The 24,448-nt window shown below is 38.9% G+C and overlaps 1 protein-coding gene across 2 annotated transcripts in view; it reads left to right on the plus strand.

Moving 5' to 3' along the window:
- Nucleotides 1-243: 243 nt before the first annotated feature.
- ALCAM (activated leukocyte cell adhesion molecule) overlaps nt 244-24,448 on the plus strand; it is a 35,423-nt gene continuing 11,218 nt past the window's right edge. For both annotated transcript variants that reach the window (XM_033517850.1, XM_015645365.2), the window contains exons 1-11: nt 244-345; nt 3,024-3,243; nt 7,248-7,312; nt 7,692-7,779; nt 8,621-8,803; nt 13,460-13,587; nt 15,177-15,306; nt 20,864-20,976; nt 21,839-21,974; nt 22,050-22,183; nt 23,645-23,777. In XM_033517850.1, coding sequence (XP_033373741.1) covers nt 292-345; nt 3,024-3,243; nt 7,248-7,312; nt 7,692-7,779; nt 8,621-8,803; nt 13,460-13,587; nt 15,177-15,306; nt 20,864-20,976; nt 21,839-21,974; nt 22,050-22,183; nt 23,645-23,777 — 1,384 coding nt within the window. In that variant the 5' untranslated portion in view covers nt 244-291. The remainder of the gene's footprint in view (nt 346-3,023; nt 3,244-7,247; nt 7,313-7,691; nt 7,780-8,620; nt 8,804-13,459; nt 13,588-15,176; nt 15,307-20,863; nt 20,977-21,838; nt 21,975-22,049; nt 22,184-23,644; nt 23,778-24,448) is intronic.

Genomic DNA, 24,448 nt, shown 5'->3' on the forward strand with positions numbered 1-24,448 from the left:
GGAAATACACTTGGCTCCCATTGACTCTGGCAGGAAGCATGGGTCCAAAAAAGTCATAACATTCACTTAACAAATTTAGTGACAGGAGCTGTGTTTTGTTATAGGTTTGAGGGTAAATCCTACATGCTGGAAAATAACCATTTGCAAAGGAGCTGCTGTTGCAATACATGTGAACCAAATATTAGCTGGTGTATGAGAATTCATGAAAACACTTAAAATTGTTTCCTTTCTGTTTCTTCTCTAGCTCTGGGATTGTACACAGTAAATGCAATATATGGAGACACTATTACTATGCCTTGTCCTCTAGAAGTACCAGATGGTCTTATGTTTGGAAAATGGAAATATGTAAGTATATCTCTATATTTATTAGAGCTACTATAAGATGGTGTGTATTTTTTGTGTGTCTATGTGTGAGATATTAAGATTCCAGATGATGGAATTTCTGCCTCATATATGAAGCCATTTATTCCTGTGTTTGTAAGACTGCAAGATTCCAAGCTGAATAATTTCTGCCAAGTGCAGATTAGAGGTTTGAGGAATTAATCTCATTGTTGAAGAGAAATAATTATTCAGGAGTTCTCTGCCAACCTGTATTAGAGATCTGGCATGTTATCCCATAGTGTCTCGCTCACTTGACAGAGCCCTCGTTGTACATTTGAGCACTTTTGAAGTCGGCTGCCTGAAGCAGAGCGTGCTGCATCCCTGGGAAAAAGCACTGTCCCCGTCTTTGGATGATCTGACAGTCACTTGGAGCTGTTTCAGGCTGCGTTGTGCTCAATGCACAGCAGAGAAGAGAGCAGAGCTGACCTTGGGAGCATTGCTGGTGGTTTCACTGCCGTTTCTGTCAGGGAGCAGGTGCTCTCTAGGTGTGCTGGTCAGCCTGCAGTGGGAACACCGCAGGATGAGCTTCTCCTGTGTATGATCGCTGTCCCAGGTCACAAGGAGAATCAGCATATCAAAGTCCACGGAAACCTGGAAGCATATGTGGATAAAAACCCTGGGATACCAAACTCCTTTTGCTTCTCAGACTCTTTTGAGACAAATGGTTTTCCTGCCTCTGAAATTCTCCTAAATTTCCTCTTCTCAAACAAAATGTACCTGCAATAATAGATAATCTCTAGTGGATTTAAAATTATATAGTTCTCTCTTTTTGCAAATGGATTTCACCAGCCTATTTTTACAGGAGAATGAACTGCCAGTGGTGGCAGGAGTCATATTTTCCCCTAGCTACTTCCTTTTTATCTTCACGTTTGCAGCTTTTGCAACCCACATCCACTCAGTAGTTCTTTTTCCTGCAAATGCTTTTCAGAAAATGAAGTTGGAAGTCTGGGGAGAATGTTTCCCCAAAAAGGGACAGTAAAACTGTTTCATGTGAGTGTTCAGAAGATGGAGTGCCTACATTTTGCAGTATCTTTTTCAGTCTGTTGACTTGGGAAGACACAAGTCCATCTCTCTGATGATGCAAGGATATTCTGAAAAAACAAAACGCAGTATCTCTTTACATTGCATTTGGATTGTCTGCATTGGACAAGTACCAAGCAGCAAGTGGAGATGTTGCAGCTTCTTCTAAATAGAAAGGGACACAAAACCTAACATACAAAGAAGCCTATCTAAGTTGTTATTGTGTGAAATTGCTGACAGCCCACACAACCAAGGGAAAGTGGTACCTTTTCTCCCAGAGAGTTGGTTGGATTAGGTTTTTTTTGTCAGGTGATTATTTCACTGGAAGAAGGATGGGCTCTGTTTTCTTTTCTACTGCCTTGTGAGGAGCAATTTGGGTTCCTGGTGGGAACCTGGAGAGAGACTTGCACCATGGCAGTTGTTGCTCACTTCAATGTCTACCTGTGTGTGCTTGCAGCTGGGTGGGCTGCAGGAGTTAGGAGCTCGTTTGCACCTGACAGCCAGCTTGTCAAGAGTATGGAGTCAGGACAGTGTTTTCTGTGTGACAAACATTAGAAAAATCCAAGAGCTTAAAGCAGGAGAGGGAGAAAGACTGTATGGGAATTTAAACTTCACAACCAGCTCATGCCTCCTGCTCCCTGCCCAGCTCTGACACCCCTCATCTGGTCAAGCATCATCATGCCTCTGTGGGCTCTGCAGTCCAGCTCTCGAGGTATTGTGCTGGGAGCACTACTAACATCAGTGCTGCAAGGTATAAGGGATAAAAAAGAGAATTAAAATTTTCCAGCACTGGGCACAATACTGAACATAAAGATAGAATCAGTGTTTCACTTCTCTTTAAATAAAGGCAGACACTGTCTGTCCCTGCTCTGTGCATGTGTTTGTGTAAGGAGGAAGGAATCACATCCTGTAGAACTGCCCCTGTAACTTTGTCCCTCATAAAAATGTTTTGTTTTGTTTTGTTTTTTTATATGAGAGATTTGTGCAAGGCTGTCAACTTTGTATTCCTTCTTGGGATGGCAACTGCATAAGAAGGATGTCTAGAAAACAATACTTTGCAGATTAACAATATTTGATTGTATGCATATTCCCACGCTACAAGTTCTTGAGTCCTTTAAAGACAAAGGGGGAAAAAAAAAGCTAAGAACTAATTCAGAATAAAATAGGCAGTTATGCCTGATTAAATCCTGGATTTGAAATAAAGTCTAAATATCCTAAATAAACAATATGAATATGTAAAACAATAGTGAAGAAAGGAAATTGGAGCTGTTGAGACTAGCTCACACATGCTTCTATTTCAAATACTTTTTCATACAGACAGTGGTGAGTGCTGCCAAAAACACCAGCTTTTATCAGAGAAAGCCCTTTGCTGTGCTGAGATTGAGCCAAAGGCTCAAAATAATTTCTATTGATGATATTCTCAGTGTGTACCATGGCAGTCCTAAACTAGCTGTTACTACACTGGATTTCTTCTATGTACAGCAGAAATTGATCAGGAAAAAAAAGCCATCTGATACAATTTGCAGATTTTTTTAAATTATAGGTTTGTACTAATTGCAAATCTTCAGGAACTTCTAAATGACTCTTTATGCAAAATAGAGGTGTTTATTCTTTTATTATAGGAAATGCCAAATGGATCTCCAGTATTTATTGCCTTCAGATCATCAACAAAAAAACATGTACAGTATGATGATGTACCAGACTACAAAGACAGGTTGAGTCTCTCAGAAAACTACACATTATCCATCAAGAATGCAAGAATCAGTGATGAAAAGAGATTTGTATGTATGCTAGTTACAGAAGATGATGTTTCCGAAGAGCCGACGATAGTCAAAGTTTTCAGTAAGTAAATCCAGTTGTTACTACCACCAACATTCATCAGCATCTGAATCATAAATTACAGAAACTTTTGTTTAAGGCAGGATTAAAGCCAAGAAAGTAAGTTTGGCTCAGTAAATTACTAAGACTAGCAAATTTCTGCAGCTTTCAAAAATGTAATCTACTGGTGGCATTTATGTAACAGGACTGCCTGCACTTGCAGTTTATTCATGATAAGTGCTGGCTCAAAGAGAATTTTAGGCTTTGATAATGACTCACTTATGTGATGTCATTTGGCCTTGGAAATGAAAAATGTAAAATTAGCATTGATTATTTTCCATTTGTTCTCAGAGCAAATTTTTCTGCAGGAGGGAAACATTAACTGTGTGCAGTCTGTAGGATTATTTCAGGGGGGAGGTTTGAATCGGCTCTGAGCAGCTACTGTGCAACAGCACAAACTGTGAGGGAGAGAGCAAGAGGCTGGAAAATGAGCCACCAGCCCCAAATGCTTGTTTTGTCCCCTGCTGAATGGCAGGAAGGCGAAGTACCAGTCTGCTGCTCTCCCCTGGAGCACAGCGAGGTTTCATTAGTGTGTGGTATCACTACAGCTCGATGGCAAGGCTGGTCTGCAGTGCCAGCCCCAGCCCTGTGAGGCACAGCCAGCTCAGAGCTCACACAGGAGAGGGACAAGCCTGGTCCCTTCCTGGTGCTGATTCAGAGCAGAAGTGTAATCCATCAAACCCTGAGTCAGCCTGAGGAGGTGTCCATTGTGGCTTTTAGGGACACTGGGCTGTGACTGCAGTGTCTCATCTTCCTTAGCTTCATGTTTTTATATGGCTTTTGGCCTTTGTTGCTCTTCAGGCGCAGATTTACACAGTCACAGTAAGTCTGTTGTGGGAGCACTCTGTCTGCAGGGATGGGCAGCTTCAAAGAGATGAAAAACATCAGCTTGAAAAACACAAATTTGTGTCTTGGAAGGGCAGCCTTCTGCTTCTCTCAGGTAGAAGGTGTCAGGGAGTCCTCAATGATGTCTATGCTATCAGTCACATAAATGAGTTTAAAGCTAGATTAGGAGCCAATAGTAATTCCCTCGTTTCACTTTCAATTTGACTGCAAGAACAATTGAACTAATGACAACAGGGAGGAGTGTGCTCAGAGCACGCATAGTAAACACAGTGCTTCAAAGGAAATGATAAAGAATTATCATGTTTACTTATTGCACAGTAGTAAATATGGAGATTGAGGCAGTGGTACATGGTAAAACGAAACGCTAACTGCTTGAATTACTGTGTACTCCACTAAGCATTAACACAATGCTAGCTCAGCCATGGAGCACAGCTTGTCTGGTTTATTCTGTGCATTAATTCCAATAGAGAAAGCTTCTATTTACTAAGGAAGATAAGAAGGGAGGATGCCACACATTTAATATGGCCAACTTAGAGCTGCAAGAAAAATCAGCTTTGTGTTTTTTTCACTTTGCGTTCACAACTTTATTTATGGTTCTCTTAACTTTATTTTGCATTTAATTTTCTTGAGTCTGGTTTTTAAGTTCCCACTTTTAGTTGCTTGCTTGCTTGCTTTAATTGCAGAAGAATTAAGAGTAGCTGGCAAGCTTCATTGATTTAATATGGGGAGTTTCTAACTCACTGAGCCACAGGTACAGAGCTAGGCTGCTGCAGTGTGACCCTCACAAACCAGAATCTCACACACCTGAAACTCAGCTCCATCCCAGAAGTCACGACTGATTCTGGGTTTTGCTGGAGCTTGTTCCATCCTCAGCTGTGCTACCTGATTATCTGGGGACTAAGGAGCTGAAATGGCTCACTGCTCAGGTACCACCTGCTAGTCTCTCTCACTGACTACTCAAACAAGCACTACCAGCTTTCCAGATGGATCCTGTCAGCAACTTTTTTGTGGAATTAAATGGCCAGTTTCCAAAGCAGAGCAGCCCAGCCGACAGGAGCTGCTGCCCTGCTGCACCGGCGCTTGGCTTTTGTAGGCAGTGAATTCTTTTTCCCTCTATTATGAAGCTTATATAGAGTTGCAAAGTACTCTGGCAGGCTCTTAAGCTGAGAGATAAGCAGTGTGCTGAAGTTGCAAACCCACCAAAGTGGGGTTTGCTGCCAAGTTGAACATTTTTTCTGGCTTCAGACGCTGAGCTGGTAAATGCCAAGTCAGTGTTTTACAGTGAATTACCTTGGTGCACGTGCAGCGGCTGTGGGGATCTGGCAGCAGGCGCTTCCTCTCGGAGGCTCTCGCAGAGAGCAGGTGGCAGCCTCTTGACAGGAACATCTGCTCAGTCACAGAGCACTCCAAATGGGGAGAGCCCCACACAGCAGCTACACAGCAAGGGGGCCTCCCTTTCCCTCCCAGGATCACTGCAGGGCACACCAAAACCAGGGTCTTCTCTAACCAGTCCTTGGGGAGATGGGGACCAAAAGAGGCAAAGCCGAGGTGGGGGAAGGTGTTGTGGTTTGATCAGCTGGTGACTGGGACGGGCAGGCAGCTCTCCCTCTTTATAGGACCCAAAAATCTGACCCAGAATGCCTGCTAATGGTCTTATAAAACCATGTTTTCTTGAATTGACATGAAAATATTTTGTCCTGGACAGGTTCTTATATGGAAAAGATCTACCTTTTTCCTTTAAAGCTAACAAAAGAGAAATAAACATGCGTATATCTCCTAAAAATAAAAATCTTTATTAGTCCTTTGAAGAAAATATGACGGTATTAGTGTATAGCTTTGACTGTGTCTTTTATTTGGTTTTGTTTTTTTGCTGCAAGCAAAGTTATTTGAAAAATGTCAGATGAATAGCTTCTTTTATTCACTTTCATTTCCCTTTTGACCTGATTTTGTTCCATCCTGGGGTAGTCATCCAAGTGAGGAGTATTTGTGCATTTGCACGTAAACACATGCACAAATGAAATGGATTGTTGGGAAAACACACGGGCTTGCTACCTCTGTGAGGTACAGAGAGCAGTGCATCTGCACATCAGTAACTTCATCAGTGTGTGCAGAGACTCTGCAAGACAGTGGGAAGTTCACTTAGGGCTGGGATTACCAGTGTTCATGCAGTGCTTCAGAGGAAGCTTGGGTTGGGGAAGGTTTCTGTAAGCTGACATGGTTAAGAATGTTTCAGTCTGTAAAAGTACGCTTGTTTAAACAGATAGGGTGAAGAGCCTTTCCTAACTGTATAGACATTGATTTTTTTAAATTTTTTTTTTTTTCCTTCACTCTTCCCCTCTTTTAAAATTGTGGGGAAAACTGTCTCTTTTGGAGATAAAAATTTGCATTCCGGGCTTCTGGCCAAACTGTTTTAACAGACAAGTTATATAGTCCCTAGAAAGTAGTCTTTTATGATGGAAACACTGATAGATCCTCCACTTTGGCAAGCTAAGAGGTCTATCTACCATAATAAAAGTAAATAAGAAGACTAACTGGCACTGAAGAAAAAGTTTATTTTTTTTAAGAGAGTCATAACTAACACAGAATTGGTTCAAATAATTACACTTTTCTCTATCATCTGAATTTTTTAAATGTAATAATCCCAGTTAGGAAAAATAAACATTGGAAGAATGATTAGGTTGAATTTGTTCCTTTATAATGTTGACAGCTCAGCTACAGTAATACCTGCAGGAAAGCTGCTTTTTTGTTTCTACTACAGTTTCTGTACTACTGGCTCCTTCTCCAGTATGTGTATCCTATAAATAGATAATCAGATCAAGTTCTCTCCTCCCAGATGGTGAACTATTCTGTCTGGCTAAAAGCTGTATTGTCAGAGTACATGGAAATCATTATGAAAGGTGTGACACATTTAAAGTGAGAGTTTGCTCTTGTTTTTTTTGTTAATATTGAAATAGAAGTACCTCACCTTTTCTTCTTTTAATGAGAAATTGTAGGTAAGACTGTATTAGGCTAGATTATTTTGTTCCGTTTCAAAAGTCCACATGTTTTTAGTATTTTTTTTTGTTTTTCAAACAGCTGTTTGTGCTCCCTTCACCAGTACTTTTATCCTATTTATGTTTTAGAACAACCCTCTCAACCAGAAATCTTACATCAAGCAAACCTCTTAGAAACAGAGAAGCTACAAATGGTAAGAGCAGCATTCTCCCTCACAGTTATGTTCCCAACAGCTGCCTGAAATCCCTTTACTTCTTTGCAGGCAGAGGTGATGGCTCAGAGAGGTGAATGAGCACCTGCCTGTGAGTCCATAGCCAGGCTGAGCACAGAGCAGATGCCTTGCCACTACTCTATTTATTCCTGATCTGCAAACAAGGGCCACCCTGATGTTAGACCCACCACCTTCTTCCAAACTGTACCTCACCGATTTGATATGCCCTATTTAAGAGAAGTGGTTGAGGTTAAGCATTTGAACTTCCTAGAACTTTTCACCCAAAACGATGTAAGTAAGAAGAGAATGATGTTAAAACCTAGTGGAGAAAACAAGTGACTAATTCCTGTCTGCTTTGCAGCTTGGGGAGTGCGTTTCAAGAGACAGCTATCCTGAGGGCAATGTGACGTGGTACAAAAACGGGAGAGTTTTGCAGCCCGTGGATGATGGTACGTTTTTGGTCATGGCCAGTGTCCCTGGACTCACACATGGCTGTGTGCATGAAGAACTGTGCTTGTAAGGGTTGCTCTGCCTTATTCTAATGTCTTGTTCCTTTGAGGAAAACTGCTCACATGGTAAAATACAGCTGGAAGGAGATGTTCGGGTCTCTCAGAGTACCTGAGCTACACCACATAATCCTTCTGTTTTAGTCCCAGTTTTAAATACACATCACCAGGAGGAATATTGCCTATATTACTGCTATCACAAAGCTATTTTTGAGCCTATGTAACTAATAGAAACCTGTATCTAATTTCCAATCTCTGATAAGCTATAAACTGTCTCAGTTTCATATCTGCTCAATATTGTGGTTTGGACCATACAGGCCAACATATTATACAACTATTTATTTTCCAGGATATGTAAGAACAGCTATGTTTTTTCCATCTTTTCAACTTTGACAGACCAATAAGGCTACAATATTTTTCCTTCCATAAATTAGAGAATGATTAAAAAAGAAATATGATTCTAATTATTTTGCCATCATTTTTGAGGCTTTCTTTCTGTCTTACAAATTAGGCTGATATTTGTATTAAAAACGCCAGCAGTTTGCAGCTAGTTTTCTTGTTTGGATTTGATGTAAAATGTTTGGTAGGTTAGGAGTGTCTTGTTGGTAAAGTGTTCCTGGTATAGTTCAGTGGCAGTACTAGAGGACAACTGTACAATCTCTTGGGTAATATGTCATGTTTCTTGTGTTTGCAGCCTGATCTCAAATGCAGAACAGGCAATAGCATACAGGAGAAAGGTTTCAAATTCTGTCTGTGTGACACTGCAACATTATTTCCTTTTCAGTTGTGGTCATAAATTTGCAAAAGATTGTGGACAGAACAACGGGACTCTTCACCATGACATCGTCTCTTCAGTACATGCCAACAAAGGAAGATCTAAATGCCAAGTTCTCTTGCATTGTGACTTATTATGGACCATCTGGCCAGAAAACAATGCAGTCTGAACCAGTTGTCTTCGATGTTCACTGTAAGTTACCTGAAAACTTCTTTTGCTGTACAAAGTCTACCTCTAGGGCAGGGGAAAGTAAAATCAGAAACAGTTTGCAAAATTAGAGAGTTCTTGGCTATTGAAATGGTTTCTTCAAAACTGATTTGCATCAAGAAGGTCTGAGTACATTACCAAGGTCATTCTTATTATCTTCAGATTTACCTGAGATTTCATTTTTCCTAACAATAGAACACTGAATATCAAGATTCCATTGTCAAGTGATAGCCATAAAAAGCTACAGTGAAGTAGGCTTTTGAGAATTTGTAGAGAAGTTATAGTGGTTGATAAAAGTGACTCTCTGTGCCCCCTGAAATACGTAGTAAATACACAGTACAGTTTTTAGTAAACTCAGATGTTTTTCATCTTTTCAGAGCCAGCACCAAGCATGTAATGCTGGCTGTCTACCTTGCACAAAATGCTTCTTTACAGCTGTAAGATGCTGTGTTTCACGTTAAAAATGTATAATTTGAGTGCTGATAGACTTTTAAGTCTTTCTAAGTAGACTTTTTTTCTACTTTTTAAGTAGAGAATTTGTGTAAATAATTGCTATTAACTGGACTGAATTCTAAAGCAGCTTCCTTACTGTGTTACTGACGGATGTGGAAATCATAATGTTCCTTTGAATAAACAAAACAGGCTGTTGGCAAGGAAAGATCAGAGGAGGTGGCAGCACTTAGAGACCAGGGAAAGAGACATTTCAAAGTCTTGTAAAATGACAAGTCTGAAGGACTGTAGAAGGCAGCAGGTCACAGCAGGATGTAGAGGAACAGGAGACAGACAATATGTCCAGTCAAGTGTTACCTCTCTGCACACTTCAAGTAATACCTCATCTTATAAAAGATGAATCCCTGTTTTGGGAATGATAGGGTCTAAGTGTACAGTCCAGCATCTATGTCCTAGCAATATGTTGTATGACAACTGTGTAATCCAGCTGAAAACCAAGAAAGTAAGGCACTGGATTTCTCCAGCTAGTGTGAATGCACCATTGGCTTGAAAACAAAAGCCAGGGGCTGGAAATGCTGTCTATGTTCTGCCTAGACATATAGGCAACAATAGTTGCCTTTCCTCTCTACAGGTAAAATTTGTTGAGCAGCAGGGTAGGGGATCAGTTTTGACCTTGATCAAATGAAACCAAACCTTGGAACAGCTGGTCTTTGGTTTCATCTGAAGTTAGGGTTCTCTTTTTACCAGCTGTTTCTCCAGAATGACAACCAGCAGAACGAATGGAGAAGAACACCTCTGGGACAGCTGTTGCCCATGGGAATACCATAGACATTTCAAGCCTGCAGACACCTATCCCATCACTTTAGAGCTAGTGGCATTTCTTACTTTTTTGGTGTTGCTTTATAAAGCTGAGTACCAAATTTCACTGTGTTTTTTTCTGTAATTTGTGGAGGACCATGAATAACTCCTTCTGTTCATGGCAGACGTTCCCAGGAAAGAAATGTAATGACCAGAAAGTATTTGTTGCTATTTCTTGCCAAGAGATGCTGTGCTGTCCTCGTTTCCCCTCTGCTTTCATGCATTAGGGCCACTTCACCTGTGGAGGGTGAGGCTGTTCCAGATTTCTCTGGTGCATGTACTACATGCACTTGCAAGTAAGAGATACCGAGTATGAAGGGGGAAAAAAAGGCTGCATGGCTCTGGGATGGTCACTGGCCATGTGTAGTGTGCCCTCTGTATAAAGATTTAATGTTTGATAACCTAGCTCTTTCAGTCCTGGTCTGGTAACACACAGTCTAATTAATTCCAGCAGTGTGCTGCTAATTAGCAAATACTGGCAGGCAGGCACGCCCTTCAGCACTGAAGAGGCCTCAGGTATGAACTTTGGCTTTAGAGTGTGGAGTTACCCAATTTTCTTTCTGAGTATTTTCATCTGCTGTAGCTTCAGTTCCTTACTCTGAATAAATGCATCTCCAAATGAATTTGTGGAATTCTTCATTAATAGGTGTCCAAGTTTCAACAGATGTGTTTCATGACTGCTGTTATTTGATGATAATGACCTGTCTGATTTGGTTTTGGTTTTTTAATTTAGTTCAATGTTCCTAATTAGTTTCTCAGTAATTGTGATTTTTTTTTTTTTTAAATGAGTCAAATACAATGCAGATTAAAAAAATTTTAGACTCCAGCTCTTAAAAAATGGAAGTCTTCCAGCCTTTTTTATTTTAGATTTGATGATATTTTGCATCTCTAAAGCAATAGAACAAAATCATAAAGACCTGCTGCTCATTCCTTGCAGCTTCTTCTAAAAAAATGGGGAGAGCATGACTAAAATTATGCCTTCAGAAGATTTTTTTTTTTTAAAGATATATCTATTCAGTCAGGATCTAAGAAATGCTTTATTGTTTGTTTTGGTTTTTTATTTTATCTTTTGCATTGAGTTAGTGCAGTCTTTAGTACTCAAATGTTTAATAGCTAGTTCATATCCTGGAAGGAGCCAGCCACTGTAACCTAGTGTGAGAAGAGTGAATTAGCTCTTGCTGTGTTGGATGTTACTTGGATTAGGATAATTTAGCTCAGCTAGCAGCTGTTACGTGCTACATTTTTCAGCTGCAAGCAATGAAGCTACTGAAAGCAAGGAGTGCTATGAGAGAAGTCTTGGAGCTGGACAGGTAGATAGTATCTCAGATGTTTAATTATCTAGGCTCCAGTTATGTGGAGTTCTGCTCAGCATTGATCAGTGTAAAAAGATAATATTTGTCAAGCAGACTTCCCAGTTATGCCCCTTTGTTGGGTGTCAGTCTTGTTGTGGATAAACTGCTTTACAGAACAGATCAGAGTCAAATACCCTTTGCTCTCAAGCTGCTTCCAGCATTGGTGTTCTCCTTGAAATGGCACAGTGGCTGGGACAGCTCTGGGGTAGCAGCATTAATTTACTAAATGGCTGCCTTTTGGTGCTGGCTCCTGGAATTTTGCTCTTGTAGAAAGCAGAATCTCTAGCAGATTTTGCTAAATCACCAGGTAAGATGGGCCAAGTCAGGCATGTGTCCCACTGAGAGGCAAAATGTGCCTTCACCAGGCTGCTCCTGTTTCTTTGTGAAAGCAGGGGGGAGTACATTATTCATACCAAGCACCACTCTGCATGGCACTGGACACCATCTTCCTGTTCTCAGGCTACTTCTTCCTCAGAAGAATGATCTCTTCATCTTAGACAACAGTTAAAATAGTCTTTTGCTGTTTATTTCTGTAGATTTGGGGGTTTTTTTTCTAGTTTAGCAAATTAAATTAAAATTTGCTCCTGGTTGATACAGTAGATAGAAGGGTAGGATATTTCTACAGAAAAGACTGGTGGTTTTCAAGAGTGTAACTTGTGTTTAACAGTGTCCATTTTTAATCCAGTTCTGCTTATCTCTGTGGGGAAAAACACGCTCTAAATTAAAGTCCAAAAGTCTTACTCTTTATTAATTCCTCTCATTTCAGTCTCGAGACAAAGCCTAAGCAATTCCAGGATATATCTAGACACTCTTTATGATAATTTTACCTTAACATGAACTTGACAGGAGGAAGGACACTTTGCAGCAGCTCCTGAAACTGAGTTTTTTGGCCCAGCAGCTACCAAGAGGGAATCCTCTTGGAATCCTGTCCTGCCCTGGGGAGGGCTGAGGTGCTGAGCTGTGTTAGGGCTCCCAGTGCTTGAGAGGCCACAGTGAGATGCAGCTCGTGGTCCTGAGAAATGCCCCCGCAGGAGACAGACGTGATGAATGCCTGAAGTGTCGGGAGGGCTGCAGAGCACACGCTTCACTAAACACACAAAATCACCTGTCAGCCAGGGCTTGCTCTGCTGTGGAGATTTTTTAGTGTCTAATAAGGTGCGCTGTGCTGTATCTTAATGCAAGACTGGCATCTTAGATGGAATTTTATTTATCCTTTGAAATTCAAATAGTGAGAGTTATCTGCCCGTGTTATTTTAATCCTGTTCATTTTACTTTGTCTTTAAAAAATTATATTTAGGCCTCCACTTAGAAAGAATAGGATCTGCTGAAGAATACTCTGCTTTAAAAAAATTATGAAATTAAAATATAAGTTATAGTTCAACTTCAGTGAACATGACAGAAGTATGTTACGTTTACTGTTCTGTTGACTATGTTAAGGGTCCTATTATGTTCACCAGATTTATCTTTCTGAAAGCCTGTAGTGATCAGCATATAGAATAGGCTGAACATAGTCATTTAGTTCATATTTATTTCTTTTTAATGCCAGAAGGCTCTTATCTAGTACTAATACATGGCCTTGAGAGCTTCAGTTGTTTTTCTGATTGCTGCAGTCCTCCAAACAGGGAATTTCACAGAGGACAAGTTAATCCCTCATAATGAAATCACACCATGAAATGGTTCATACTAATCAGGATTTCTTTTGCTTTAAAGCACATGACATGGTTGTAATCATTGCTGTTTCAGTTACAGGTATTTTGGAAAAGAAAAATGAATTTTATGTCGTATGACTTCTTTGTACTTAATTGGCAAAAATATAGAAAGTGTGATTAACATCAACTTCTTTTATAAAAAGATCTACACATGGAAATTTTTTCGGCTGCGGGATGATAAAATTGCATTTTCTTGGGCCATGAATATCTTATGCATAGTGTTGCTGTGTGGATTACGATGAAGCTATTTAATATGTACATTCTTTTCACAGACCCAACAGAGAAGGTGACTATTCAAGTGCTGCCTCAAAGTAGTACCATTAAAGAGGGCGATAACATCACTCTGAAGTGCTCAGGAAATGGCAACCCTCCTCCACAGGAGTTCCTGTTTTACATTCCAGTAAGTCCTGCCTTGCTGTCACTGCCTAGTGAAATATTCTGTATCATTCCTTCCTGCAGACATTGCTGCATGTCAGTGTCTACGTGGTTTTGTAACAAATGAAGAAAGGAATTCGATGTGACAAACACTGAAGATAGACATTGACCATTATATCATGCTCTGAGAATGTCTCACCTCAGTTGGCAAAATATTTTTGAAAAAACCTCTCCTTCCCCCCAGTCCAGCCAAATTTTTTAGGAGTTTAGACCTACTAAAAATACAAGGCTTCATTTCCTATCATCAGGTATTTTAATAAACAGTTTGGATTACTGCAGTTCAGCATCTTGAAGAAAGCCATCTCATCTGTTGTCCTAACACAGATCCAGCTGTGAAAGTACAGCAAATTAATTCAGCTATTTTTTGGACTTTCACAGATTAATCTTTGTGCAATTTCTTTTCTTCAGTTAATGGTTTGGTGGCATAACAACACAAAAAATGTGTGTGACAGCACAAATCTGTAAAATGCATAAGACGCAAACTGACAAAAATAAAGGCTTTGTTACCATCAATCTTCTTTGTACTGGTGAAATCCACAGAAAGATGTGGCTTTATATTCTAAGACTCCTGGTCCTTGTTCCCATGTCCTGCTTTCCTGCTCCTATTTTATATGCCTTATTTGTTCCTGCTGAGGCACTGAGCAAAGCTGCTCTTGTGAGAAGCCAGAAGAAGTGGTATCCTTTCAGATATTTCAAACCCAGCATGTCACCCTCTGAACATAATCGTCATCTACTCTGGACTTCTGACATGTTTGAATTGCTGGAGAGAGCGAGGGGAGCCAGGAGCTGAAGTCCTTATCTCAGAACAGCCATTTAGATTCAGTGAGTCATCCTAGAAACTCACTAAATGCCAGTGAAAAAGTATCTGGTATCTCTCCTTGCTCCACTATCACAGTGAGTGAGCTAAACACCAGAGTTTGTCTTATCTTCAGGCTCCCTGCTCCCTGATACTGGTCCTTTCTCTCAAGGAGAGCTGCAATGGGTGATCTCTTTGAAAAGCTCACAGGTGTTATAAATCTCTTTCTGGATTCAGAGATAGGAATTAGAGTTATCATTCTATGCTTGTTTCAAAGCTGATCTAAGGGGAAAAGGGGGGAACTGGACTGCCATAAAGCAACATGTGCTGGTTAATTCAAAACACCAATGTGCTTGAGCTGTTCAAAAATGTGCAATGCAGTACAATTCAGTTCATGATTTGTCCTAAACTGAATATATCAGAATCATATTTAAAAACACAATTTGTTTTGTTGTTTTGATTTCTGAAATACTTATTAGTAGACTGGTTTTTTTCTGCTAAACTTTCAAATTTTGTATTTCAACATGCTCTTAAAATGAGTTAGCAATTCAATTAAAAGAGTAAGCTCTTGATTGTAGTAGTTTTTTTAAAATTATGTTATCACACAGGAAGTAAAAATTAGCTTAACTAATAGGTAATTACACTTCAGTGATGCCACGTCTATACATGGGACTATTTCACCATCCTTTATAATTAAAAAAATCCTCAACAAAAATTAGTAGCCCATGTACAGTAAATGTCTTGTTTTCCACCCACAGGGAGAAACAGAAGGAATAAGAAGCTCAGATACTTACGTAATGACTGATGTGAGACGAAATGCAACAGGAGAATACAAGTGCTCTCTGACAGACAAAAGCATGATGGACTCGACCACCATCACTGTGCACTGTAAGTCATTGCATTCTGCACTCCTAGGCAGGATACAAACTGATCTTGAACCTCCTGGGATGGTTTCTCTGCTTTGTGTGTGCAGCTCAGTGTAGTTACCTACAGGTGAAGTGCTGGTTTGCAGGAGCATCCGGTCATTTCTCTTTATTCAAATGTATTTCGGTTGGAAAATCTTGACCCTCTCAATTATTTAGCTAGACAGTTTCACTTCATGTAACTTTGGACAGTATATGGTTCTATTACACTGTCACATACAGTGAGAATTTTGTTATTGTATCTTTCATGTGAACTTATTTTATCTCATGTGAACGTATATAGGGAAAGTTATTCTTTTTCAGCTGTGCCCTAGAATATAGACAAATGTGGAAGCTGATCCACGGGGATATCACTGAAGGTCATTCTTCATAGTCAGCTTCCCATCCCCTCAATGAGGTTAACGTGTAAAGAGTCTAGAAGAGAAACTTAGGAAGTTGTTATGTTCATGTAGGAAAAGTTGGGCAGGTGTTTTTTTACTTTTCCCAGGATCATGAGAGCTACAGAGCTCAGTAAATTTTCTTTAGCTGGATACTATTTAGTCACACTATCAGGAACACTTCAAAAACAGACATTGAACTGGTTGAACCATTGAAACAATAGTTGCTTTTAATCTCTTTATGAAGGAGACAAGAGCAGGAGCTCTTTCAAACTCTGCTATACTGTCATAGGCTGTGAAATAAAACTCAAGCCAGGAGTATTACTTTCCTCCTAAAACACTGATGGTCTGTAATCTTCAGAGTAGCATCAATAGTTGACAGGTTCAGAGGTATCTGAAGGATAATGAAGTTTAAAGGCTTCCACTGTATTTATACTTTACATGCAAGCAAATTTCATGTTTCTGTACTTGGTTTTGATTTTTTTTTCCCTTGGAAGAGGTACAATACATGCATAATATATTAGTACATGATTAATTACACTATTATATTTAATGAATATTTTGTCTTTAATAAGATCATCCATTGTTACCCCGCCCTCCCATTCTGTTTGCCAAGAGTTGGGCATGTCAAGCCTGAAAAGGGCCCTGTGTTACTGCCTCTTAGCTGCTGATAGCAAAGGTAGCTTTGCTCTGAACCGACCCTTTAATTTTTCTCCAAGTGGATTGCATGTCTACTTGTACTTTCATAAATAATTACTCTAAAAAATGGCTTCCTCAGTGCCAAGTTATTTTTAACAAGCCAGTTTTCCTATTTCTTCCATTTTGTCTGCACATTTGAAGAGCTTTACTATGCCAGAGAAACATGTAATTTCTAGACATGAGCCTTCCCAGTGCTGGCAGCTAATGCAGCTACTCAGAACTCAGGGCTGAACTGCAGTACCCTACTGCTTCACTTTACTTAGGGTTCATTTTGTTTTGTTTATCCAAAACCCCTCTATCTGAAATAAAGCATTTTATTAAAGCTTTTTTTAAAATGAGGTGCAGTGGCCTACAATAGTTCTATAATTCCTGAATGTCCAGACCATGGCCTATCTTTAAGGTACTTCAGTGTCTTGACTGATGCTGGTCTAAAACATTTCTGAAGCATGTAGTTTGTCCTTCAGATAATACTTAATAATGCCTATCAAATCCTACTTTTTCTCCCTCTTTTGCTTTATTGTTCACCTTTTATACAGATGAATATTCCTCTCTGTGCTGTTACACTAAAAAAAACCCTTGATTAGGAGTAAGGGCTTTTCATTTCTTCACATCCAATCTCAGCATTTTGGATTTTTTTATTTTCTTTTTTAAAAAAAAACACAAACACAACAAAAAGCAGGCAATATAATAATATTAAATTAAATTCTGGAAACTGTTTATAGTAATTTGTTGCATTTTAGCTGTAGTGCTTTTTTCCCAAACCAATTTTATGGAGCATTATAATGACACTGATTTCTTTTGGTGCCTAGGTAGGGAAATCTTCTTGATGGTATGAGAAAACATTATCATGCCATAATCCTCAAATATATTTTGTAGAGAGTACCAAGCTCCCTTTTTCCAAGTTGATTGTAAATTATGAGACTTAAAGCTGAAAATTGTCATTAAAGCACCTGAGTTACCCCTAATGCTTAGGAAAACTATTTATGAAGGAAATTGAGGTGGGGGGTGAAAGATTCCCTGTGTTATCCATGGAAAATAAAGGCCAAATTGTACAACCTGAGCTCTTGCCCTTCAGAGCAGGATCTGTGCAGCCATGTCCCAGTTTAAAGTCCAGCAGAACAGAGTGCTCGTGGTTGTCATGATCTGTCCTTCTACAGAGGGAGCAACAGAGCAGGATTGATGTTGTGGGTTTGGGGTTTTTTCTCTAGGTTGTGAATTCTCTGCCAGCTCTGTTCCTTCACTGAGTTTGCCCAGGGTCAGATGAGCAAATCTGACAGGGAGGGGACCAGGGCAAAAGCTGTTTACAGCCACTTACAGAGATGTAGAAGCACACCCCGAGTGAGGCAAGGCAAGCACCCAGAAGTAGAGGACAGGTATATCTTCCCTCAGCTATAAAGAAGAAGCTCTTTCAACCCACAATGTCCTTTCACTATCTGTTGTTGTGGGGATTTGAGCAGTTTGGTCTAGTGTTGGTGTTCCTGCCCATGGCAGAGGGGCTTGTAAGTAGATGATCTTTTAGATCTCTTCCAGCCCAAACATTCTATGATTCTGTAATTATTTCTGCACATAAAACCTAGCGTGAAGTAAGTAGGTCTGTGGAACTTCCTCTTTGTGGTGCTTTCCTTTCTGCTAAAATGCATTCTACAAACCATCCAGTAAATTAAAGGTCTTAGGAGAATAGCATTTGTATTTCTCTATAGATATTTTTATAGCCTTGTCTTGACTTGTCTCGTCTTTCAGTAAAGTCATTGAAAATATAGGGGAAATCACCTGTATGTTGCAAATCACCACCATGTTGTGTGGAAAAAATCTATTCTCAAGATACTAGGAGAAGTGTCCAGTTGTCTATTTTATGTGCTAGATTATTTATGGAGTCCAGACAACAAAAAAGTGCCTGCATAGTTTTCCCAGATGTAGCACAATATTCCATCGGATGCCTTCTTTAGATGCTGGGAGTCTGTCCTAGATGTGCCAGAGCTTCCAAACTGAAATGTGTGCTCCAGCCTTGCCCACATTAATTCCATACCATCCTCACATGATGTGGTGATACGTGCAGAATGCACTGTTTGTCTCTTCTCTGCCCTGCTTGGTATGCAAAGACAGCACTGAAATCAATGCAAGACTTCAAATGAGACCACATTAAGAGCTAGCATATATTGAAAATGGTTCCTGATGAGGAGCTTTTTTCTGAAGAACATTTCAAAGCCAGACATGAAATGTACAGAAAATTCTCACAGAAAAGTTTTTTTTTCAACAAGAGAAAGAGAGACAAGAATTTAATTTTGACAGTCTTCTATATGCAAAAAATGTTTTCTCCTCATACCTCTGTACCGAAGAGAGATTATTTTATAAGTAGGGAGGTAAAGGTAATTACATCACATTTCTTTGTGGACCCTACAGATAAACTGGCAGAAAATTAAGCTAAATCAAGTTGCTCATGTAAAGCTCCTAGAGGGGATCCTATGTTAAACTGTAGCTTAGTTCTGTCTTGCCTCATAAGTCACACAAATACTGCTCTGAGTTATGTGGCTCATCTCATGTACTGTACATTTTCCTGAACTGCTACAGCAACCAAGACCACGGTATGGGAGGGATTTTGGTCCCAGTGACACCTCACAAAGGGGCCAGCAGGGCACAGTCAGATCACCCTGGAGGAAGACTGGGCTGAAGGATTCCTCTAGCCTCAGTGTCTGTCTAGCCTGAGATGAAGGCAAAAACTTTCATGAATTTTTGCTTCCTATGGCAAATGCATGAGGAATGCCTTCTGTATGGTCTTTGGTGATCTCATGGGTTTGAGGTGCTATCTTGCTTTAAAGAACCAAAGGTTTAAGTATATGTAGAAGGAAATTCTTGAGGGGAAAAAAAAAAGAAAATATTAGCTTTTTCTTCATTTTTCTTCATCCACCCCTCTGCTCTTGTAGAATGTGTTTAAGGACAACACAAAGCAAGAAGAAACATATCCCATACACTATCCAAATCTATATACTGATCACTGGAGGAGTCTTCTTATTTTATTTCTTTTTTTTTTTTTTTTTCCTTCTGGAGGACACAGGAGAATAGTTTGGTTCTATTTACTGATTTCAGGAGGGAGGATAGGAAATTGCCATGGGAATACAGAAACAAGATGCCATTTTATCTCATTGAGATTTTTGACTCATTCGCAGATGAAAGTGCAGTTCTTGTGACCTCTCAGACAAGACATTGGGCTTGTGACACAGATAATAATGCTGCAGACCAGTGGTACAGGCTGAACTCTACTGCAGAGCACAGGTTGTTCCCTGAAGTTCCACCTTTAATTACAGCGGTGTTTCCGGGACAACCACTGAATAAAGCCAGTAGTGAAGTTCACTGTTTTGTTAAAGAAAACTCACTTTCCTCTTCTGTGATTTTTGTCTCAAGCTTTCCTTAAGCTCTGCTTAAAAGCCAAAAGGAGGCTTTGCAGTCCTTTTCCTGCAAGTACTGTATTTGAGATGAAGTCATGTGTGCTTTTGTGTGTGTTACACATCTGTGTTAGTCGTTCAACCAGGCAACCTGGCTTACAAGCAAGGCAGAGGGGAAGCAAAATAGGGATTGGCAAATTCTGTTCTTCTTTCACTGTAGGATTAAAATTTTTAAAAATGACCAGCCCACCAAATCCTTACACTAAGAAAAAATCCAGAGCAGTGTTTCCTGATGTTTCTGTTAGTGGCTCTCACCCTGCCTTGTATCAAACACAGCTGTCGCTGACTGCAATTTCCCTGGAGCTTAAATATGTCACACAGAGCTTGGACTCTTTTTTGAGGTACACAAAAGTGGCATTTTAAATTACAAATGAGAGCAAATAAAGGGCTTCATGTGCACTTCCCCAACCCTCTAATTTAGACTTCTCAACCCTTCAGTCAGTATCATGTCTCATACACCCTCTTTGACCTTCTTTGTCCATCCCCCTCAGATTCTGAGGATAAAAATCCTCTCATTTTGTTACACAAAAGAAAAGTACTCCTGGATCTGCCTTTCCACAATTACTATTTATTACCACCTGCACTAGACCTCCCCTGAAGATGCATTTCTACCTGTCCCATAGTAAGCTATCTTCAGAGCATTTTGTGCTTCCCTTTCTGAGATGCACGTACTGTTATGTGAAGTACTTCTTCTGCTTCTTGTGCCTACCCTATCATTCCTTCAGCAGAACAAGGTGAAAAAAATGTATCCATTTGTCTAGTGATTATTGAGGTTTTGCTTTTCCTTTTAGCCTATAATTACAGCAAAAATATGAATGTTCTGCATTGCCTGTTTTAGAATAATTCTCTCATCTCCCTTCCTTGTAAAATTGACTTAGATTTTATTGAAGAAATGAAATCTTGAATTTAATGAGTGCAATTAGTCACATTTTCTTTTCTTGGTAAGCCTCTGAAATGGGCCAGGCTTTCTGAGATTAACTTTTTACAAATGTTCTTTCTCTCCCAGATTTGGATTTGCAGCTTACTCCTAGCGGAGAAGTCACAAAACAGATTGGAGAGGCCCTGCCTGTGTCATGCACAATTTCTTCTAGTAGAAATGCAACTGTGTTTTGGATAAAGGTCAGTAATTAATCTATTTCACACTCCATCTGAGTGTTCACCTCTTCATATTACTGCTGCTACTTCAGTGTTTTGGAAGGAAGGAAGGAAGGAAGGAAGTTGTTCATTGGGCTTTTTAAAGAATATTGTTAAAATGGGTCTTACGCATGTGGTTAAAATGAGATCTACTCACATTGATGACTGAAAATCAGTTACTGTAATTATCAGCTCAGCTTCTAAATGGAGAGAATTAAGGCATATTGTAACACAAATACAACTTTTTTGAAATGGTCTATACAAGGCCCTTTGAGAGTAAGGCTTTTCTGAGAAAAGAAACCCATTTGGAGGAATTTTGATGAATTTTTTTAGAGGTGTGCTTGGTCTGGATTCTGATAAACATAACTAAAGGACAAGGGTTGAGAGGTCAGATAGTGAAAAAGCTATTGAAGAAGGTGGCTTTATGCAAAAGCTGTGGTGCTGCAAACTTACAGTAATGATGCCTAATGGTTGTTTATGAGCATGTGTTGACCTTGTAAGCCTGGCCTAAAGGAGAGCTGCTTGTGTCTCAAATATGTTCTATCACTCGTGCTCTTGGCCAACCTACTAGAAAAACTTAGAGCTAATAACTGATCCCATCTATGCTCTTGATTTAAAAGCAAAATTGTTCAAGAAGAAGGGAGATGGCTTCTATAAATCTCCAGCAGTTTCCACTTTTCATACTGTATATCCAAATGTACTTATTAATGGGGAAAAAGCTGAAAAAAGTGAGGCTCTAATTTCCCAAAGCATGTGAAAACTTCTCTTGATACCTGTCACATTTGTCATTAAGGGGTGAATGTCTTGTGAGTTGGTCTCTGTCATTTCTAACTCCTGCTTTTATCAGGACAATACCAGAATGCAAACAAGTCCATCATTTTCAAGTCTTCAGTATCAAGATGCTGGAAACTACGTCTGTGAAACTACTCTGCAGGAGGTGGAAGGATTGAGGAAAAGACAGACACTTAAACTTATTGTGGAAGGTAAGCAAGCAGACAGTTACAATGGTTAATTGTTCTTTTAAAACAGAAAGCTTTACTGTAATGTTGTTCTTGTAGGAAAACCTCAAATCAAAATGACCAAGAAAACCAACACAAATAAAATGTCTAAAACAATTATCTGCCATGTGGAAGGTTTCCCCAAACCAGCAGTGCAGTGGACAGTTACGGGCAGCGGAAGCATCCTAAATAAAGCAAGTATTTTTCTTATTACTTTATTCACCAAAAAATTAGCATATAGGAAGTGCAGATTATAATCAAGGAACATTTTTGAGATAGTGAGATTGAGGAAAAGTCTTTTTCATTTATCTAAGTGAAGGTTAAGTGTGGTAGCTGTAGCTACGTGGTGCTTACATGGATGATTTTTTTGTGATAAAGCCTTTTTGAATAGAACGTGTGAAGGCAAAGGAGATACACTGGCTGCAAGCTGAAGCTGGAAGAAAAAAGAAAAGGTTACAAATGAAAAATGCATTTTTTAAATGAAGGTACTTAGACGTTTTATCTGAGTAATGTGCTGATTTTGCCATTGCATAAAGAATTTGCAAATAATAGTGGAATGGCAGAACTTACATTAGAAAGCAAATGGGTACTTGATGTAGGCATTAACTGAGTGAAATGTGATAAAATTTGGCATGTGTGAATCAGAGGTTACATGCAATGTAGCTCCTTATGAGCTTTGCAGCTTTTATCCTAATATTTATAGTTGTTTTTGTATGGTTATACCTGTTGTTTCTCGCTGGAAACAGAACGATAATGCATTCATCCTGAGGCATTAATAAGAAGAACTCATATATAAGAGGAAATATACCTGGAAAATATGTAAAATGAAGTATTTTTATATGGATTACCAAATCCCATGCAAAGAATTGGCACATTTTGCCTTAGGAGGAAAAGTAAATGAGACCTCTCTACTGTCTGGTTGGAAATACAATGTACAGTGCTCCTGTAGATTCTATTACATTTCATTAGGTTTTGCTTTAAGCCTGCAGAAGTTATGTATAGCTGACAAAATTTGTCCATTTACTGTAGGTATAGGGCAGGAGTTATCTTGAAGTTTTATATATGATTGAAAATAATTTTCTCTAGGTGTTGCATTAATCCAAGAATGATGTACAGCAAATTTAAGGAACATCAATATTACAGTACAGATACTATAGGTGCTAATAGATACACATAGGTTGGCAAAATAATGCTTAGTGTGGAAATAGCTTGGAAAGCTGGAAACTGGAAAACTTGGAACATTTGTTCTCCTTATAGTGACATAAATGAAAAACAGCAAAATGGAAAAAATTATATGTTAGACGTTTGACATTTTCTTTAAGAATTTTTTTACTTGGATATATTTTTTAAATACTTGAATTAAAAACAAATTCAGAATGTTGTTAACTTTTTCAGAAAAAAATCTTTTTTATCATTGGTCTTATAGTAGTCATTATACTATCTATAACTGGATTTTTTTGGCCAAATTTTTCTTTCAAATATTCACATTATCATTTAATAAAACAATGTAGTATTTCTCATGCTATTGTTTCAAAAACTGGCATATTAGCTGAAAGATATTTCCCTCTGAACATTTTCAATGTGTAATACAAGTAATGCATGTATTGTTCTTTGTGTTTTTAAAGGATACTAATCTTCATTTTTCACCTTTTCAGACAGAGGAGACAAAATATGTTAATGGGAAATTTTCCAGTAAAATTGTAATTGCTCCTGAGGAAAATGTAACTTTAACTTGCATTGCAGAAAATGAGCTAGAAAGGACTGTGACCTCCATGAACGTCTCTGCTAGTGAGTGTCCTCTAAAGATAATTTCCTTAAAGTTACAGTTTCTCATAAAGTAGCCATACATCACACTCAAATGAAGAGTAGGTCTGCATAGTAATGTTGATACTAAGATATTTAACCTTTTTGTCTTAAGTCAAGCAATTGTAAATCCACTCTGGATCAGCAGTACATAAAATTTATTGATAGTTTTCTACAATAAGTCTCTTAGTCTTCATGACTTTCTTGGCTAGCAGCCTCTATTTACAAAGCTAAACACTATTACAAAATAATAGAATGACATAATAGTACAAAATACTGCAAAGTAGTACTTCATTTACGAGACAGAGCTCTTGCTGTATTACAAAATTAACACTATCTCTTAGTCCCTAAATTCCAGATTATTATTACTGGTATGACTTGACTCACAATAGAAATCAGCCAATACTGGGCTTTAATCACATTAAAATACCTTTTCATGGTGAAAGGTAGTGAGAAGCTATGGAAAGGTAGCACAGAAATACTCAATCAAAAATATTTCTGACTTGAGTATTATAGGTTTAGAGTAAGATTATTATTAATGGATATAGTAGAGTTACAAAGGAAAGATTTCTGTTTAAAGATGGGATTAAATATCTTGTTTGGCAAACGCTGTTCCAGTGTCTGTCATTGCTGTGAATAGGTAATTAAAGGTGATG

Source organism: Parus major, chromosome 1 (genome assembly GCF_001522545.3).
Source record: "Parus major isolate Abel chromosome 1, Parus_major1.1, whole genome shotgun sequence".
NCBI classification, from domain to species: Eukaryota; Metazoa; Chordata; class Aves; order Passeriformes; family Paridae; genus Parus; species Parus major.